The 14,753-nt window shown below is 37.5% G+C and overlaps 1 protein-coding gene across 4 annotated transcripts in view; it reads left to right on the forward strand.

The window, feature by feature from the left end:
* The window catches only part of LOC119785944, an 83,575-nt gene extending 69,544 nt beyond the window's left edge, over window positions 1-14,031 (forward strand). For all 4 annotated transcript variants that reach the window (XM_038288916.1, XM_038288919.1, XM_038288918.1 and 1 more), the window contains 11 exons: window positions 1,658-1,735; window positions 3,931-4,095; window positions 4,188-4,265; window positions 6,025-6,273; window positions 6,357-6,431; window positions 6,517-6,650; window positions 6,721-6,855; window positions 6,969-7,026; window positions 8,238-8,333; window positions 10,330-10,425; window positions 12,296-14,031. In XM_038288916.1, coding sequence (XP_038144844.1) covers window positions 1,658-1,735; window positions 3,931-4,095; window positions 4,188-4,265; window positions 6,025-6,273; window positions 6,357-6,431; window positions 6,517-6,650; window positions 6,721-6,855; window positions 6,969-7,026; window positions 8,238-8,333; window positions 10,330-10,425; window positions 12,296-13,605 — 2,474 coding nt within the window. In that variant the 3' untranslated portion in view covers window positions 13,606-14,031. The remainder of the gene's footprint in view (window positions 1-1,657; window positions 1,736-3,930; window positions 4,096-4,187; window positions 4,266-6,024; window positions 6,274-6,356; window positions 6,432-6,516; window positions 6,651-6,720; window positions 6,856-6,968; window positions 7,027-8,237; window positions 8,334-10,329; window positions 10,426-12,295) is intronic.
* The last annotated feature ends 722 nt before the right edge of the window (window positions 14,032-14,753 follow it).

Here is a 14,753-nt window from a genome sequence, read left to right on the forward strand (position 1 = left end):
TCCACACGGATAACTCAATCCTGATTGAATACAAATCTCGTTGAGACGGGAATTAAGTTACACATATTTATTTTCATACTGCCTAATTGGAAACCAGCTTTATTCCAGGTTTTTCTAGAATATGTACATAAAAGGATACATTTTTTAAGCTGAAATTTGCAGATAATTATAAAAAGGCAATAATCGGTGCCCAGTGTTTTAAGTCAAAAGTATCTATAAAGTCTATAAAGGGTATTTTAGAAGAAATGCAGAACCATGCATGTAAAGTTAATATGCATTTCTTCGAGTGTAGTCAAGCTATGTGATCTTTCTAAGGCATTTAAAGGCATTTTGAAGATCTCTGAACCTGTCATGAGTTTTTGTAATCTTTTAAGAGGAATATAATCAGTTGGAGAGACAAGAATAGAGAATAAAGGAGGCCAATCAGGGGAAACAAAGGGGGAAGGAAAGTGGGGGCTGTAGCGTCTCATGAGAATACTGTGACAGAATCACGTGATTTCCTTTAAGGTCAATACATCATTTCAAAGCCAGCACAGCGCCTGAATAATTGTATGATGCAGAGAAGGCCTTTTTTAAAAAAAAAAAAAAAAAAAAAGGGCTGTCTATAATTGGGCAGCCAAAGTTTGATAAAACAGCATCCTAGTGACTGGATGATTACTAAAACTTTATTGACCAAATTCCAAAAGTGGTTGTATAAGAACATAATGCTGTCATGAATGAGAGAGACCCTCGGGAAGGGTAGTATCCTGGCTACTAGTAAACCCTACTCACTCCTTAGAAAAGGATGTTGCTCCTGAAAAGAGACAGCTAGAAGGGCAACTTTTTCTGTTTGCCCAGCCAGGTGGATTTCACAGGGTTCCTATATGTGGTAATACTACTAGGTTCCCAGGTTGGTAAGCTGTGCTAAGCACAGGAGAGGCAACAACAAGGTGGCGCCCGAATAGTGACCTCTCAGAGTGTAGAAGTCCTTGTTAGGGGTGATTGGAAATAAAGCTTTTCATAAACCACAACCAGAGACAGTGCAAAAGAGAAACACTGCCATTGGTCAACTCGAGGCCGTCAACCAGGTTATCTGAAATAAACACTAAGAGAAAAGTTAGAGGAATGAGTGCACTCATCCCTGCCCTTAGGCACAAAGGAGAGACAATGGGAAGCATACAGCTAAAGATGGAGGATGTCACAAAGCCTTCTGTGTCTCCAACTAAGGACTTCCTCCTTGTCTTCCTGCTGCTGGGGGATGGATACACCAGCTGGGCACCCATGGTGCAGAGGAGGTTCCATGAGCGACAATGCTATCTGGAGGCTGTTAATATATTGATTAGGAGTATAAAAACTAAACAGAAACCCCCACCTATCCAAAGACCACTGAGGAAACTGAGGAGCGGTTGGAACGGTTGCTGAAAGTCCTGGAAGGCCACGGCACCCATGACATTTAGCTCCTGAGCTTTAGAAATATCTGCTATAGATGTATGTTGAACAGTTATATTTGTACAATATTGGACTTGATATGGACACACCAAGAATATTGATAAAAATTTAGTAAGGTTTGCTTTGAATGTTAGTATTTTATTTTTTTTATTAAATACTAAGATCTGTCGGGACTCTTTTCAATTTGGGAAATGGGACAGTTAAGCAACTTTTCCTGTCTTCTATGTAGATATTGCCCAAGAAGAACAGTTTTCAGATGCCAAGTCTCCACCTCATGTTGAAGTTACAACCGCTCTTCAAACTTCTGGTAAATCTTTCATTTTCTTTCTTATTTTTTTCTTATGTATTCATATTGTAACTTTATGCCATCACTGATTGTTTTGATAAACAATGTTCAAACCCAATAGGGTAAACAGCTGAGGGTTTTCATTCTCCAGTTAGTGACCACAGACTCTATATTTGAATCTTTTGCATTTGGTGTATTTAAACAAAAAATGAGCCACAGCAGCCCAGTCTAATTAAAAGCTGAACAAGAGTATTTATGAATCAATCCATAAAAGTTCACTTCTTAGATTTTTTTCTGTCCAACCGTCACATAAATCTGCCTTCCTTAAATGATAATGGCGCTATTGTCATGTTTATGTAAGTTCATCATAGTCAACAAAACAATGGTAATTTGTTCAAGCTTTTCAAATCTTTCGAAACTGCAAAATGTGGAAAAGTAGTCAGAGAGCTGAACCTCTCTGTTTTCTGTGTTATCAAAGTGCAGCTGGACATTCATTTCATATACAGGTGCTGGTCATAAAATTAGAATATCATGAAAAAGTAGATTGATTTCAGTAATTCCATTTAAAAAGTGAAACTTGTATATTATATTCATACATTACATACAAACTCATATATTTCAGATGTTTATTTTGTTTAATTTTGATGATTACAAATGACAACAAATGAAAATCTCAAATTCATCATATCAGAAAATTAGAATGTTGTGAAAAGGTTCAAAATTGATGGCCCCTGGTGCCACACTCTAATCAGCTAATTAACTCAAACCACCTGCAAAAGTCTTTAAATGGTCTTTCAGTCTAGTTCTATAGGCTACACAATCATGGGGAAGACTGCTGACTTGACAGTTGTCCAAAAGACGACCATCGACACCTTGCACAAGGAGGGCAAGACACAAAAGGTCATCGCTAAAGAGGCTGGCTGTTCACAGAGCTCAGTGTCCAAGCACATTAATAGAGAGGCGAAGGGAAGGAAAAGATGTGGTCGAAAAAAGTGTACAAGCAAGAGAGATAACCGCACCCTGGAGAGGATTGTGAAACAAAACCCATTCAAAAATGTGGGGGAGATTCACAAAGAGTGGACTGCAGCTGGAGTGAGTGCTTCAAGAACCACCACACACAGACGTATGAAAGACATGGGTTTCTGCTGTCGCATTCCTTGTGTCAAGCCACTCTTGAACCACAGACAGCGTCAGAAGCGTCTTGCCTGGGCTAAAGAGAAACAGGACTGGACTGCTGGTGAGTGGTCCAAAGTCATGTTCTCTGATGAAAGTAAATTTTGCATTTCCTTTGGAAATCAAGGTCCCAGAGTCTGGAGGAAAAGAAGAGAGGCACTTCATCCACGTTGCTTGAAGTCCAGTGTAAAGTTTCCACAGTCAGTGATGGTTTGGGGTGCCATGTCATCTACTGGTGTTGGTCCATTGTGTTTTCTGAGGTCCTGGGTCAACGCAGCCACATACCAGGAAGTTTTAGAGCACTTCATGCTTCCTGCAGCTGACCAACTTTTTGGAGATGCAGATTTCATTTTCCAACAGGACTTGGCACCTGCACACAGTGCCAAAGCTACCAGTACCTGGTTGAAGGACCATGGTATCCCTGTTCTTAATTGGCCAGCAAACTCTCCTGACCTTAACCCCATAGAAAATCTATGGGGTATTGTGAAGAAGAAGATGCAATACACCAGACCCAACAATTCAGAAGAGCTAAAAGCCACTATTAGAGCAACCTGGGCTATCATAACACCTGAGCAGTGCCACAGACTGATCGACTCCATGCCACGCCGCATTGCTGCAGTAATACAGGCCAAAGGAGGCCCAACTAAATACTGAGTGCTGTACATGCTCATACTTTTCATGTTCATACTTTTCAGTTGGCCAACATTTCTATAAATCCTTTGTTTTTATTGGTCTTCAGTAATATTCTAATTTTCTGATATGATGAATTTGAGATTTTCATTTGTTGTCATTTGTAATCATCAAAATTAAACAAAATAAACATCTGAAATATATGAGTTTGTATGTAATGTATGAATATAATATACAAGTTTCACTTTTTAAATGGAATTACTGAAATCAATCTACTTTTTCATGATATTCTAATTTTATGACCAGCACCTGTAGAAATAACTGATCCGAATGCCAGATGTATTGATGCAAATTTCACCATGCGTAAAGGTAAAGGTGTTGTTGAGCGCTGTGTAATATTTCACTATCTTTAGAATCAGAGACCATCCTAAAAAGCACAGAGAAGAGTTGTTCAACCGAGTTACTAAGAAGACAGAGCATCGAAGCCGCCAGTTTGATCCAGGATCAGCCACAGTTGATGAGCTGCAGCAGATTTAACCAAGAGCCTGTTCTAGGAAGTAAAGATGAGGATGAAGCAGGTATGATGTTTGAAGATATCAATGTTTTATTTTTAAAATGTAATCACATTTCCAGTTGAATTATATTTCATTTTGTTTTTCGTTAAATTCAGAAACTCTCCAACTGCATCAGCTTAAGGAGCAAAATAACAACCAGCCTCAGAAAATCACAGTTACAGTGGATGACCCTGGTAAGTTAAGATGTTTAGTCTCAGAGGGTTGAAAAGATATGTTCGTACCCTTGATGAAGATGTGTGAAAAACCTTTAAAGAAAATAAATTTTTTTCTTTGTTTGGTTAGCTTACAGCAAGCATTTGCATCTTAAATCGACTACATATGTTTTGACTCTCAGGTTTTGTTTTTGTGAGTTTAAATCGTACTGGAGCAGGGTTCCCACGGGTCCTTAAAAAGTCTCAAAAGGCATTGAATTCTTCAAAATAAAACTAAGGCCTTAATTGGTATTTAAAATGTCTTAAATCAGTCTTCCGTAGGTCTTAATTTTTAAAGCATCAAAAATATCAAATTTACCTTTTTTTTTTATTAAAAAAAAAATAACGGCTCGCCATTATTGGTTCCGTCCCGATAGCAGAACCAATAAAAGCCTTATTGCGGCCGGGATATTTGGGAGGTGCACCATTAACTTTTTGTCTGGAAAATATGAGCAATTGTACATGTAACAAAAATTGGCTCCAGCCAAGAGTTTTCTCCATGGCTAAAACCAGGGAACATACATGAGGCACAGTGGATTTTGTGCAAGAAGCGATTCAAGCTCAGAATGATGGGAATTAAGGCAGTGGAATCACATGCGAAGCACGAAACACAAAGCGTCGAAATCGAGTTACAAAGAAACAGCCGGTATTTCTCGGTTTTGTTCCACCCTTGTCTCTGCAACGCCTCCACTTATCACCAAATCAAACATAATAAGAAAACGACACAAAGAAAAATAGCTGCAAAAAAGACTGAGCACCGGTTATGTTGTGGCTTTAAAACTGATTCGTTTTGTTCCCTGCTAAAACAAAGTTTGTGAATTCAGTTAAATAATTGTTCAAATATATCTGTCATTTGTGTGTTTTTAGCTTTCTTCCTGTATGGGAAGCTTTTCAAAATTTGATACATTAGTGCAGTGGTTTATGTTAAAATAAACCTTTGGGTTAAGTTGTCACAAGCAGGTTTTTCTTGTGTTTCTTGTGAATTTGGTCTTAAATTTTTATTTCAAGTGGCATTAAAAAGTCTTAAAAAGTCTTGAATTTAACTTGCCTTATGCTTTGTTTGGTTAGCTTACAGCAAGCATTTGCTTCTTAAATAGACTACATATGTTTTGACTCTTAGGTTTTTTTTGTGAGATTAAATCATACTGGAGGTGAAAAGGGTATAAACCTTATAATATTGATAGTTTATTTAGGTCTTGTTGTTGTCTGAATGTGCACATCTGCGTTTCGAAATATTAGAATAGTTTCCAAGGGAAAGAAACTTGTCCTGCCAAGTTCTCTGGCTACATAATGTCTGGCCAGATAAAAACAGTCCAGTCCTTAGTGTGTGCTGGGCGAAGAAACTTTGGTAAACAGTTTAATCTGTCTTCATCAGACTCTGGCTCCAGTTACAGGAAAAGGAGGGGGGTCTGGAACAGTGAGATATTTAGCAAAACACCTCATTGGTAGAGAGCGTTCCCATGTCTGTGTATCACTCTGCGATATGTTGAAGATTCTTGACGATGTGTATGTGACTATGAAGGCTGTTAATTCCCTTTGGCACGCAAGAGATGACTGGTGTTGAATACTTTTTTCTTTAACCAAAGTTGCTCCCACAAGCATAAGAAATATATATAAAAAAAATAATAAATAAATAAATAAATATATATATATATATATATATATATATATATATATATATATATATATATATATATATATATATATATATATCATCACTCTTTTTAATTCTGTTATTCAGAAGCAAAGGTGGACATAGGGTCAAAGAGTGGCGATCATCTTCATTGGGAGAGAGATGCAGCTTCCCAGAAGACACAGAATCCTGCAGAACCTGCAGAGGTTTTACCTGTAAAAGTCAGCAGTCAGCGGGAAGTTGTGGCAGGACAGCAGAACCAATCTGAATTGAGCCACAATGCAGAGCCTCCTCCGAAACGCCACAAACTCTGTGAAGACAACAGTGCCCTACAGACACACTCCATTACTTCCTTTGGTAAGTGTTCTGAATCACTCTTTCTCTGTTTTGAAGCCTGTATGTACATGCCCCGATTTGTAGTAATAAAAGTTTTCTTACAGGAAACAAGGTTCAGGGCTCCAGTCGTTTGTCCCTTTTCTTGACAGCATGTGGCCAGGATCTTGAACAGGTCATCGGTGAGTGTCTCACTAACAATGCATCCTTAGCATCCTCTCCCTTTAAAGAAACACGCAACATGTTAAAATGCTCTGCGGCCACCAGGTAGGGACTATGTGTGGGAGTGTCAGGGTATTTCTCTGAAGACCTTTTACCTGTGCGAAGTCTGTGAAAAGACGCTCTCAACCCATGACATCTGTCAACATATGGTCAGCCGTGACCACCAGCTCCAGCACTTGGTATGTATCAGCTACTCCGTGCATTAAATGTTCGAAAACCTTCCTTTTTTAAAATTTCAATATTCCTCAGAGGAGGGAGCATCAAAGGTGCCTGGAGATGTTTTGGCTGCAGGACGACCTGCCTCCTGAATTTAAAGCTGGGCTATTAAAGGACATTGTCCGAGAGCTGTCAAAGCGGGAAAGGTTCCTTAAAGTGGACGCGCAGGTACCCAGAGTCACAGTAATCATTTCCGTTATCTCCTGTGATTTATTTGTATAGCTTACATTGAATCTTTTGTGATTAAATAAGTGAAATAAATGTTTTTTTTCTCCCATAAGTCTGTATTGCTTCGACCTGAGTTCCATGAATCTCTCCGGACCGCTCCGTTCACTGAAGGTAATTATCAAATGGTTTTATTCTTTGCTAAAATACCTTTACAGAAAGCAAAGAAATGCATCAGTTGTGGATTTATACAGAACACCTAACATAAACACTAAATGTGCTCTGATTTTTGTGATGGCTTCATTTTAAAAATGTATAAGTTTTGTACCCTTTGAACTTGTCATAACTGTAGGAGTTTGGTGCACTTTATTGTAAACATGAGGGAAGCTGCTTGTTCTTTTATTATAAACATGATGCTGTTAAATGTTGCATGCATTTTTATTCAGGCTTCCACGTCGGTACTTGTTAGCTTGTTTTGCTGCAAATCCAAATAATTTGGAGAGCATCCCGAACATCTATGCACATTTAGAGATCAATGGTTTTGTACATAGCACAAGCTCAATCAAATATGATAGTAACCCTCTGGGTCAGCATAAATATTGGGATTTTACAGTACGAATGCATTTTGCACAGATTTTGTTTGTTTAAAAAAAGAACAAAAGCTCTTAACCCAAAGTGTTCTAAGGACAAAATGGTTTATTCTACTTACAAAATCTCCATTCTTTCCCTTTCAGGACTTCATATTATTTTGTCTATGATTATCTTCTTAGATTGTTTTTAGGATTCACTGTCAGAAAGACCTTAGAGTTAAGGTCAGATCTAATAAACATTTGTTATATAACCAATATTCCTAGAACAACCAATCATTCATTTGGTCTTGTTTTCACGTCAGAAAGAGAAAACACTGTTTTTAACAGCTGATATGTTCACCTTAGAAAGCAGATCCCTTCAGTAGCGTCTCTAAAGGGTTCCTGTTCAGACACAACAAAACCTTTTTCTCCTTCATTGATCTTCCTCAACAAACAGAAGGGCTGTATTTTCTAAGGAGTCGATTTATGAAGAAGATGGTTTGCCCTGGATTTTCATTCAGGGATGTTATAATGAAGAGAAATTAACAAACATCCATTGTAAAAACATTTAAACTTTTTATCAATTTAGGAGGTATAAATGTTTTTAACAGGGCGCAAAGTTGCTGATGTGCATTAATCATAGATCATAGATGCAAAACTAAATTAAACTGTAACTTCAATAAATTAACAATCATTAAAAGTCCAAAAATGATTTGAAAAATATTTCTACAAAACAGTTTTTTTACTCATAATGACAATCGGATTTTCTGCTGATCTTAAATGTCTGGGAATTCACTTTTTTTTTTTTTTTTGTAGCACTGAAAATTGTGAAAAGCATTGCAAATGAAGACAAACAAGCTGCTTTTCATCGACCGGCCTCCGCTTTCCCTAAGAGTGAGCGCCACCAGACCAGTGAGTATCATGATCTCTTCTGTCATTTTATTTCTTCTCATGAACCAACTTCTGAGTTTGGTCCCAGATAATTCCTCTACCCGTAGATGATAGGACAGGCCATAGAAAGCCTGAATGTGTTAAACTCTTTGACCTTGACTCTATGCAGATTTCTCACCGTTGCCTGTCTGTTGTTGATAAGATGTGGGGGAGCGCAGAAACACAAATTTTGGAAGGGAAAAGCTAAACTCTTAAGGGAGAGCACTTTACAGGATTTAAAAGTCCAGCGTGTCTGTGGTGTTGTAAAAGTTAGTAAATAAAATTAACAAATCAAAGCTATAAAAAAAAAAGCTATAAAAAAAGTAATAAACTTGGTTTGATGACATTTGTTTTTCCATTTTAGCTTATGAGCACCTTGGTGGAGTTTGTGTAGAATCGAGGGAAGAAAAGGCATCGGAAAGGATTTTTATTTTGTTTTTGAATTTTTTAAAGGATAACCAGTCATATTTTTTATAATTATTTAATTTTTTTACAGGAAGTCATAATACTGAAACCAGTATTTGAGAGAAACATAAAAGTATTCTGTTGCGAGGAAGCACAGTGCGGGGTTGAGCCACCTGTCTGCTGTGCAGAAACCCTCCACCCCCATAATGAGTGATGTTCCTCTTTTACGGTGGTAGTAGTGAGTTAAGCCCTCCTAGCACAAGCTGAAAGGAAAGAAAAAAAGGAGAGTGGGCCTGCAGGAGCAAAAGGCCAGCTATAATGGTGATTTTAGAAGCTTTTGAGGGTGAGGAGCCTCTGCAATCTGCTTCTAAGAAAATCCAGCCAGGGGTAGCAGTATAAGCAGCACTGGCTAATACCTCGTCAAATTAGAGACTTTTCTCGACAATGTATTTGGTGTATTAGCTGCCTCCTCACATGTGGATAATGCTAATCCACTCATCTAAAAACGAAAACACTTATTTCTGATAGAAATTTTAGATAAATATGGGGGCTAACATCCTGTTAGCCCCCATATTTATCTAAACCCTGTTAAAGCTTTCAAAAATCTTTTATGTCATCTGATCCTTTTTAAATACACTTTTCTTGTAATGATCACATCTCTGATTTATAGACAAAAAAACGGACATCTGGAATACAACATTAAAATTAATATTTTTTTATGACTGGGTAAAGCATTAAAAGTAGTACAAAACTGTTATTTTTTTTTTTTTTTTTACCAGTTTTACGGTTTGCTTGAATGTCAGTTCTCACAGTTTCAGATATGAGCCGGTATAAACTTCTCACCGGCACAAGCAGCCCTGATATTTGACAATAACAATAGGATCCAGCGGCAGACTGAGAAAGCCATGAGGAACTCACCAAACAATCTAGAGATTCTTCCATCCCCATCTGCTACTGGAGGAGATAAAGCAGAAGGCTTCTTGCAATGACGCAAGTCATCCTACATCTAACACAGCAGAATATACGATCATGTCTCCTCACATACTGGCATTACCAATATCCATCTCTAAAAGGTTGTTTGTATGAAAGCATGCAGCAAACACAGGACCAGAAGATGATTTTTTTTGGTCATTAGATAATATCCAAAATAAAATGGGTAAACAAAGAGGCAATCATTTTTTCATTTTATAACCACAGACCTAATTTTGTGAAGTCGTCGCCAGCATTGTTAAGAAACAGACAGTTTTATTACATAGTTTTTGTTCCAAGACTGGTCATTTACCTTTCTAGAAGGTGAACTTTCCTTCTCCTATGTTAAGCACCATTTGTCTTGTCAATAATTCTGTCCTTTTCCTCTGTTGAAGAAAATCCTCTACAACTATCTTGTAACATTAAAACTCCCCATAAAATGCATTAAAATTTGAAATTTAAGTGTACCCTCAGAGTCTAACATGCACAATGAGCTGCCCTTAATATTTGTAAAGATTCATGAAATCAACTTGTCAATCACGCCACTGGATGCAAGTTGAAAGTGCAGCATCGTTTTAACTTGGCTTGTTTTTCAATCGCCCAGGGCAGCAGACTGCAGACCTGCAGAGCATACAGAAGAATCTTCCTACAGAGAGGCTGTCTGCTCAGGTGCTTGAGAAAAAGCAGAGAAGTGAAACAGGTAAGGCTCAACAAACTACAGAAGTCTTAGGGACTAATCTTATATTCCAAACTGGCATTGCTGAATTGCACATGCAAAAAAATGTTTCTCACTGAACTAACTGCAGTTAGATTTACAATATACTGCACAACAAAGGAAGGCTCATAATTTAGTAAAACACGACTGCTTCATAGGGAGCCCTTTGGGAGAAATGATTCCTTCTCTACCAATCCCACTTTTGCAATCTTTCAGGCACATTTTTATTTTTCTTCATTCTGGTTTAGTTAAAGGTGTAGTGGAGGATTTAAAATTTTTTTTTTGAAAAGACCCATCCTCTCCATTTAAAAAAATAATAACATGCACAACCTGCTTGCGAAGGGAATGCTTATTAAATGCGTGTGAGGGCGTGCAACAGCCCATGTCTCCTTCTCTCTGTTTAAAAGTTGCTGTTTGCATCTCTCATACAAGCTTACTTTCCAAAAGAAGATTAGCTATTTATCGACATGTAGGATGGCCTTACTTAAAGCTATCACCAGAATGATTGACGATTAGTAGGACCACTTATTTTGATGATCCACCCGGAAAAAGAACATCCTCCACTATACCTTTAATAGTCGCCATCCTGCTGCATGATTCTGTGTTGGCCTGTGCAGGTGTGTTTTAACCATGGGTAGTTAAGAGGGGCCAGTGCTCCTATAGAACTGGTCCTGTCACTTGTTCTTAGGACATTATACTAAAAAACTAATCATATATGCTGGATCAGACATAGTGACCGAATGCTCCCTGGGACCCATTTTACTTTTTTATTTCTTAACTAATCTGTTTTAATCATGATTTAAAAATTAAGCTTCGGTTGTATTGAGACAGGATCACAATTTCCAACTGAAAAATATACTCTAAATTGATCAGTTTTACTTAATTTCTCATTCTGATTTATTTAGAATTGGTAATTAAAGTTAAAATAAGTTAAGAATATGTAATTTCCTGAATTATGAATGTATATTGATGTAATATTCCAAGGAAAAGCTTTATTTGTATATTTTTGTGGATATTCATTTGGCAACTAATTATTTCAGAAGCCTTTTTCCACAGTATGGTTTTTATTTAAGCTAAATAAAATTTTACATTCTCAAACCTAAAATGCACATTTTTAATTGGAACAATTAAAGGTTTAATTCAACCAATTGAAGTAACTCATTTGTTCTGCCGGTTTCTTATTATATTTGAAACGTTAAAATGTTTCACTATTTTTTGTTTCATGCTTTTCTGTGGCCAAAATGGCCACAGAAAATTTAATGTTAATCATGCTAAAAAGCCTCAGTTCAGTTTCAGGTTTCAAAGATAATTTTGTAATCGGTAAATATTTGCATTTGAACGTCCTCCAACCTTAAATTTGCACGATTGTGTCATTAGAATATGATCTACATGTTAATGAAAGCTTACAAATAAAGATAGAGGTTTGTGCACCCTGCTTCCTGAATTGCAAAAGGCAAATAACTTTGCATCTTCTTTGAACATCTGTTCTAGGTGAAAAAACAAGTTTGCCCATATTTTAACACGCAGAAATGCCCTTAGTATGTTATTTCTCTAAGATTAAAAAATATTTTTTTTTCAATCTATATTTTCATCTTAATGACAATAATGCTATGCTGAATATCTAATAGAGTCAATTATAAGCTGCATCTTCAGGTGGATATTTGGCATGGCTCTTTGGTTAGCAAACTAATATCTTTTAAGGTGACAATTATGCCCTAAAGCTATCTTTACAACATTTAAAATGACCACATAAAGGTACACATTGGTTTTGAATTAAAAGTGGGATTATTTATTGCTTCTCTTTGTATATTTTGTGTTCACTGATTTCTTGTTTTTGTTCTTTTTTTTTTAAAAGCTGGTTTGAATCCAGAAAAAAACAACTCTGAAGAGGGATCCCTGGCTGACGGCTCTTCAAAGCCTGATCATGAGGTCTTTAAAGACCAGATTGTTGGTCTAGAACCATGCAGTAGTGCCGCTCAGAAGCCTGAATGTATAACGACAGTCTCCCCACTCATAAAACAAAGTCCAGTGGAAGAGAAATCTTCTAACTCAAAGGTTTGTCGTGGTTTGGATCCCAGTGAAGAGCTCTGCAGTAGTTCTCTTCATCCACACACCAAACCCTCTGTCTCTCAGATTGAAGAATCTTTTACCCCTATGGATCTAAATGCTACTTTCTCAAAAGGTGATGTACATCCCAGTCCAGAGGCATTGCCATTAAGAGAACGAGATTATAGTGATGGCTCTCTGCAACCAGAGTTGACAGTGACTGTTCCTCAGCTTCAAAGCTCTGATCCGCTACCGGTATCCTCTGCAATCAACCCTCAAGTATCCATTCCAGATGAGCTTCCTCACACTGTGGGAAGACAACTTGAAGTATCCATGAATACATTGTTAGAAACCAGCAGCTCAATATCAGCTGAATGTACAGCAGCACCAATGACATGTGACAGTGGATCCAGCTTGCAGTCAGCTGCAGTGTACACCTCATCTAACCCTGTGACGGGCGAGGTTGCTTTGTTGGGTACAAGAAAATGGGAGTTTCTCTCGGGGCTAATCGGCGTGTTAAAACGAAACAATTATGGTCCTTCAACTTCAAAAACTGCTGATAGAGACTTCATGAAGGCCAGCTCACCACTTGGTGCATCTGAATGCAATGCTGTAGTTCCTAACGCTGGCTTCGGAGAACTACAGAGGTCACAAATCAACGTTTCCCAGGAAACCTGTAGAATTGTAAACAACCCAGAGCCCATGGAGACTGGAATCAGTCAGCTGCCTATTAACACCATCATAACTGCCAGGTCAGACCACATGAGGCAGACCTCTAGAGGACACACTCTTACTGAGGTGAACAGACGACACCAACTCCATTTTCACTCTGATCTAACTCCCAGCCCTCCTAACTTTATGGCAGTTTCAGGAGGAAACAATCCTCACACCCAAGCTGCTTTTCTCCCTGGACTTCCAGACTCTGCTCCCCCACAGAGCCCCTTCCCCCTCAATGCTTTTAGCATCTATCAGCAGTATATCTATCCAAGCCAGCAGGTGGTCCACCCCGTCAGCATGCATTCATTTGGGTACAGTTTAACCGCACAAATGCCTCCAAGTTCGGGAAATATGGAGATGCAGCAGTACTACTCCATGATGAGACCAGAAAGTGACCAATAACTGTTTCTATTTTGTTTTCATGGTAATCCTGTAAAGGCTATCAGAACGTTTGTGTTTCTTTTTTTTTTTTTTGTACTTTATTAGGTTGCAGTAGAATTCTGTTTAAGGTAATGATTTCAAATTTTGTAATTTTAGTGTTTGTTTTTTTTTTATCTATTTTAATCTGTCTGTGTTTTATAAGTTGTTTCAGAAATGAAATGATTACTTGTACCATTTTGATATGTTTACATTAACTCATTTTAGAGCTTTTTTTTCCATTTGGAAAGTTAAAAAGTACCTCAGTTATTTTATAGAATGTTTCATCGAGATTTCTTTCACATTTGTGTATGTCTGTATATATATATGTGTATATGTAAACAGGAACATGTTCTGTTTGTTCAGCTGAATCACTTTGATGTAAAATTTATTTTTTTATCTTTTTCAGAAGTGTGCGTTTTTTTTTACATAAAACAACAATTTCAGCTAAATGGTATCTCTGATTAATGTTACATTTTGTATAAATCTTACACTGTGCTCTGTTCTACCAAAATAACTTCATGAACGTTAGAGGGTTAAAAAATCACAAATGTCATCCTTAGGGATAGATAGATATATATATATATAGATGGCACCATAGTTTAAGCTGATCAGTGAATATCAAGACTGAAGACCTAAGACTTGCTGTCCTGGGGCTGAAGAGGTTAGTTTCTTAGGGTTGTGAGTGAGAAGCTATTCTTTTTAAAAGTCTGTCTTCACCTCTAAGAAAAAGTAAAGGGTTTTTATTTTGTTCAATTACACTTAGTTATTTCATCTTAAGAAAAATAACCTGTGGTTTGTGTTAGGTTCAAAAATGTAAATTCGTAAAAGAGAAACTGAGTCCACACAGGAATGAGATTCCACAATTCCTGCAGGAGAGGAAAGAGCCCAACCCAACTTTTCAACTCTTTCTTCGACCCCCCTCCTGCAGTCCCCTTTTATTAACAGAACATAACACATGGTTACAAAACAGAGTATTGTTCTGACAGGACAATTGATCAGGTCATAAGACAGGATGCTCCACTAACTGAATCACAAGACCGAGCGGCCTTCTGATTGAATCATAAGACAGAGTGAAGCATCTCATTTTTCAATGTTCTATATGTACATACATTAATTTTATAATCATCATT

The sequence above is a fragment of the Cyprinodon tularosa genome, unplaced genomic scaffold, assembly GCF_016077235.1.
Source record: "Cyprinodon tularosa strain WSP-4 unplaced genomic scaffold, ASM1607723v1 ctg26, whole genome shotgun sequence".
Classification (NCBI taxonomy): Eukaryota; Metazoa; Chordata; class Actinopteri; order Cyprinodontiformes; family Cyprinodontidae; genus Cyprinodon; species Cyprinodon tularosa.